The sequence below is a fragment of the Stylophora pistillata genome, unplaced genomic scaffold (assembly GCF_964205215.1).
Source record: "Stylophora pistillata unplaced genomic scaffold, jaStyPist1.2 SCAFFOLD_5005, whole genome shotgun sequence".
NCBI classification, from domain to species: Eukaryota; Metazoa; Cnidaria; class Anthozoa; order Scleractinia; family Pocilloporidae; genus Stylophora; species Stylophora pistillata.
In genome coordinates this window covers 4,899-10,181 of record NW_028290821.1, presented here as the reverse complement: position 1 = coordinate 10,181, position 5,283 = coordinate 4,899, and the positions used below count along the sequence as shown (strand labels likewise).

The 5,283-nt window shown below is 38.2% G+C and overlaps 1 protein-coding gene across 1 annotated transcript; it reads left to right on the top strand.

The window, feature by feature from the left end:
* Window positions 1–3,189: 3,189 nt before the first annotated feature.
* Window positions 3,190–4,790, top strand: LOC111345801 (BTB and MATH domain-containing protein 36). Its single transcript, XM_022953083.2, has one exon. It carries the CDS (start codon window positions 3,246–3,248, stop codon window positions 4,131–4,133), a length of 888 nt encoding a protein of 295 aa, XP_022808818.1. The 5' UTR covers window positions 3,190–3,245; the 3' UTR covers window positions 4,134–4,790.
* The last annotated feature ends 493 nt before the right edge of the window (window positions 4,791–5,283 follow it).

Sequence of the window (5,283 nt, the reverse complement as noted above, 5' to 3'; positions counted from 1 at the left end):
ATATCAACAAAAGATGGGCGCAACTCCATCCGGAACGACCTTAACACCTGTTCGTGTCCGGCTTTTTTCCTGTTAAATTTGGATGATAACAGTCATCTTCAAGTCAATAGAGATTAAATATACCCTTAACGTTTAAACATGGAAGGAAAAACATGAAATTTTGCTGACGTGTAATATGGTTATAGAAGAAACGCGCATCATTTCGACAAATGAACTGACGAAATGCCACCGAAGATCCCTCAAAATCGCCGTAATTCTGTATAATCATAGTTAATCGAGGTCCCCTCGATTAACTATGGTATAATATACAAGCATAGGAGTGCCCCAATCTTTTTATGTTTCGTTTTTTGCGTTTTTGGTTTTTATTAACAGCAAGGCATCAAGCTCGACGGATTATCTCCTGACAAAGTGGAAAATCGAAGTCAATACTGAATTGTTTCCTCTGCAATGAGACATCAAACAATTTTCGCATAATGCACTGCTTAGAAAGTTTGTGAAACAGTAACTCTATATCGAAAAGACAGATATTGACATATCTGTTAAATACTATCAAGCCATCTTCAAACATCTTAAACTGGATCGTAAGTTTTTTAAATCTACATAAGCTTGTATTAATTACGCATCGGACACTTCAGATTGTGATATGGAAACTTTTCCGAGCTTTTTTAAGTAAAAAATAAATCCAATTTTTTTCAGAAGTAACTAATAGTTCTCTGATCACGGATTAATACACCAATCATCGTTTCATTTTACATGTAAATGTCTTTATCATCATAATCGATATTTCTTAAAAGCGTCTTACAGATAAGCAATATGATCTGGCCTGAAAATCGTCTATATTCAGCTCACGTACACTTGTCCTTAATGTAAAATGAATTTGACCAAAACCTGTTCTTAATAACGCCTTTTGTTCCACATGAGGATTAGATGAATCATTAGCATAAGGCACAAGGTTATCAAAGGAAAAAGGGGCGATATCTTAAACGTGAACATAGCCAGCCTACATGCAAGTACATGCGACATCGTCTCAAAGGTAAGCTAATGTTTTAATATATTTTACCTGTGTTCGGCACCGTACAAATTTGTAATTAATTGTCGTCGCGGTAAATATCGAAAAGTCAGACGAGTTGTGCGTGTAAAACTAATTTTTACCATAAATCGGCCTTTGTTGTCAGTTTTTGTCCCCGAGTCGGCCGCAATATCAAGTTATTAGCATAGCAGACAAAACTAAATCCAAAGCCAGAAGTCTAAATCATAAGGTCGAACTACCGAAGGTGAACGCGAGTTTTTTATTCTATGATCTATTTCAATTTCTCTTACTTGATTTTAAAGTTAACGTTACTAACTTCAAAATTCAGTCTGATCTGATCAATAGATTATCATCATTACTATATCATGATGACTTTGAAATCCTTGCATAGAAAATTTGCGACGGTTTCATTAGAATAAAGTTTTTTTACTTTTCTAAAGCGCGTAATCAGAAGTTTACTTTTATTTCAGTTCCCAAAATTGAATATCGTTCCCGATATAAGTGAATAGAAATTATATTATACCCAACAGTCTGGGTTATTTCTCCAAAACGACTTACAAAAATAATCTTTTTCTTTTCATTCTTGTAATTAAGATCCTTTCACACGTTGTTCGTCCAAACATGTAATTATGCAAAGCATTTACCTTGGGATCCATTGTCTACCCAGACAGCTTTGGGTGGGATAAACAGGATTTTTTTCGTGGGAGGGAGGGGTGCCTTTCCAGTACTTAGAGGATGGCAAGCTAATTGATCAAGAGGAGGTCTCTTTCGTAAAAGGACCCCTCCGTTCCTCAACTCTGAGAGACTTCCTCTGCCATGCACGAAGAATAAAAAAAAATGTGTCAAGTTTTCTTTTTAGTTACGTCTTTTTTTGTACCTTATCGCTTATCGTGAAAAAATTGTATTGTTAGAAAACTTCAGTCACACTATTGAGGTAGTGGAACGCTTTGAAATGTTATGTCACAGTACTTCGTTTCACAAAGTTATTTTCCCGTTATTTCCGAGAAAATTTGGAAGCATTGAGAATCTGTTCCCACAACTAAATACCGACCTGCATTAGCACCCTCTGTTTGAAGAGCCGTACACGTCTCCGGTGTAAGGTGTCTCCAAATAGGTAAGAATGGCTGGATATATGGCAGTCAAGATTGCCTCATGATCTGATCGACTTTTCTCGACCCTGGAAACTCAGTGACCTCGTACTTCTTTTCATTTTCAGTTGCATACTTTTGCAATGCCTTAATATCGATGCTTTGGTGCACAGGTTATGGCTATCTTAAAAGATAACCACAAATTACGATAACCATAAACCGTGCTGGTTAATAAAACATACAAACGAAAAAAACAAACTAACGAACAAGTAAACCAAACAAAACAAAAAACAAGGCAAAAAACAAATCTGAAACAAACCGAACCAAACAAAACTCCATACCATGCTCCCGCGGCCCCTCGAAGGTCCCTGTTTCATATTCTTACCGCTGCGCGTGTGCGAGTCGTGACGTACCCCTTCAAGGACCTACGCTTGCAACGGTAAACAAAACTTATGAATAGTATCACCACTGTAAAGCCCTTTTCACCTTGCTACTGGTTAGAAAGATGAAATTTCTATTGTCTTGTACCTCTAGCCGGTAGGATCTCGGGTTACCGGCTAGAGGTACAAGACCATAGAAATTTCATTTTTCTAACCAGTAGCACGGTGAAAAGGGCTTTATAGCGGTGGTAGTATTCACAAGTTTTGTTTACCGTGGCAAGCGTAGATCCTTGCGACTACAGTGTTAAGTCTGTCAAGCTAACACTCTCTGCTGAATCGACTGAACAAGACACTTGAGATCGACGAGGATGAAGGGAATAGCCGTACAAGTTTTTTAGCGAAATTTCCTTGATTTAACCTCTACAATGTATTATTTACATGTAAAGTATGTAATAATGTTGAAATTTGGTTCAATCACGTCGCTTGAGTGTTGTTAAATCGCAAATGGTGTTATTGGAACAGTCCGCCATATTGGAATAGCCGACAATTTCCGATAATCGCCCGACACGGAAACTCATTACTATAAAAACACCCACGAAAGCAGCTTGTTATGTACTGAGCCTTATTGAGACACAACATCCTGGTTCGGTGGTTGAACTCAATCATGAATCCCATGATTCATCACGTCATATCCATACGTCATACACATCACAGCTGTAAACGGCAGACGTATATTTCCCGCAACAAATGATGCAATCCGATCTGGAAAAAGACATGGAAGGAGAATTAACAAACGATCAGCTTGACTTTTCTCAACCATGGCATTTCAGTGATGTAGTTTTGAAGGTGGAAGAGGAAAGATTTCATGTTCACCGAAGTATCTTGGCGATGTGGTCGCCAGTTTTTTCGCGAATGTTTACTTCGGAGTTCAGCGAGAAAACAGCTGCGGAAGTGCCACTTCCAGAGAAGAATGTGAGCGAGATAACAGAGATGCTGTTGGTTATTTACCCAACTTCTGCCAAAGAGATCGATGACAAGAACTGCTCGTTCCTGTTGAATCTTGCAAGGGAATATATGATGAAGAAGCTCACCGAGAAATGCGAAGAGTTCCTGATGGATAAGTTAAGTTCTCAAGGATATATCTCATACCAGTGCTTAGATCTTTTAGTTACTGCACAGTCATACAACCTGGAGAGGTTACAAGAGGAGTGCATCATCAAGGCACGAGAACTCAACTGCTGGGAGCTGAAGGAGTGCGATAAAACCGTGGATGAAATAAGCTCGCCAAATTACCGGAAATTAGTCGATGGGATTATGCAACGGATGGAAAACGAAATTACGTTACTGCGTTCCAAAAAATCCCAGGCAATGTTACAATTAGGAAACATCGAACAATTTGCCTCAAGAGCTTCAGAAGAATTTGAAGAAATCGTATCTCTTCTTATGCAAGTTGCGACCAGAGATCAGTTATTAGGAGATCCGCAATACACAAGGAAACTTAATTCTCTTGATGCGAAGATAAACAGTATGAGCTATACAAAAGCTCCGTTTGCAAAATTTCAGTATCCTTTGAGAGATTTAAAGTCTGAGTTGGAAAGAATTTCTAATTCTATTAGATTCTTAAAGAAGGAGTAATTTTCAAGTCATATTTTGTGAAAGTTAATGACCTTTATCAATCCTATAAAACACAAGGTAGAGGCTTTCAATGGGCTGATGGCTTTAACGTCTATCGGCAAAGTTTTTTTGCTGTTTTACGGACAACGATTACCCCCATTGAAACTTTCAAGGTAGGGCCCTAGCTTTCCCTTCCTTTTCGTCCTGCAAACAGATCTAGTTTTCTCTCCAACAACAATATTTACGCCGTTTAACTACGTTTAGAAGCTCTGTGACTACTGCGGCAGAGTAGAAGCAATAGGAAAGTCTATCCCATAATGATTTTGTCCCTAATATACCTTAAATAACACTACATAAAGTGTGCCTGGTTCAATCCTTCCCTGTTTGGCGTCTGACCATGCTAAATGCCAGAATAAAACGCTGTAAACTGATAACCCAAAAAATGATGTCGCCGTTACAACAAGAGTGGGAATTTCAAACTCCCTCATAGATTTAAAAAATGCCAATTAGTGAAAATTTCGTTCTTCATAGACAAGTTAAAAACCATAAGTAGCAAAAATATCAAGAAGAACAGGAACTGAATTTTCGAGCGAATTTCAGGGCTACCCCGCTTTAAATCATGTTTTTTGTGGAAGTTATGTTACCAATAAAGAAAACTGTATAGTATAAACAGAACAAGAGGTGGGACTTATACTTCCTGCTTAGGTCGAGCCCTTGGTCAGCCTTAGATATTATCGAGTTGAGGAATTTCTAGGGAGGCGGAATCTTGCTGAGCGATTTCTCCTGGATAAGGTACCACTATGCAGAAAGTAACCATTTGTTACCATAGAAACATTAGAGCCTCTTAATACAACCCTGTATGACCTTCCACCATGTTTACGTGCCTGTTTGACAAGAAGGAGCTCGGCGACCCCGGCCAATTACTAATCACCGAATTACATCAGGAGAAATCTTCACGGTTCACACATTTCAGAGTCACCTTGGCTATTCCTGTTATCAATACTGGTAATGGTAATGGTAATGGTTTATTAGATATGAATTCGGCACTATAATGAAATACTTCATATTTGCAAGAAATTACAAAAAATATTTACAAATTAAATGAGACTATATTAATAAAAAATTTTGCCCGGGGACTGGGTTACCGGCTCACAAGATTCTATTAACAAAT

What these genes read in the sequence shown, in the direction of transcription:
- LOC111345801 (XM_022953083.2), top strand. Translation starts at nt 3,246, where the DNA reads ATGATGCAATCCGATCTGGAAAAAGACATGGAAGGAGAATTAACAAAC.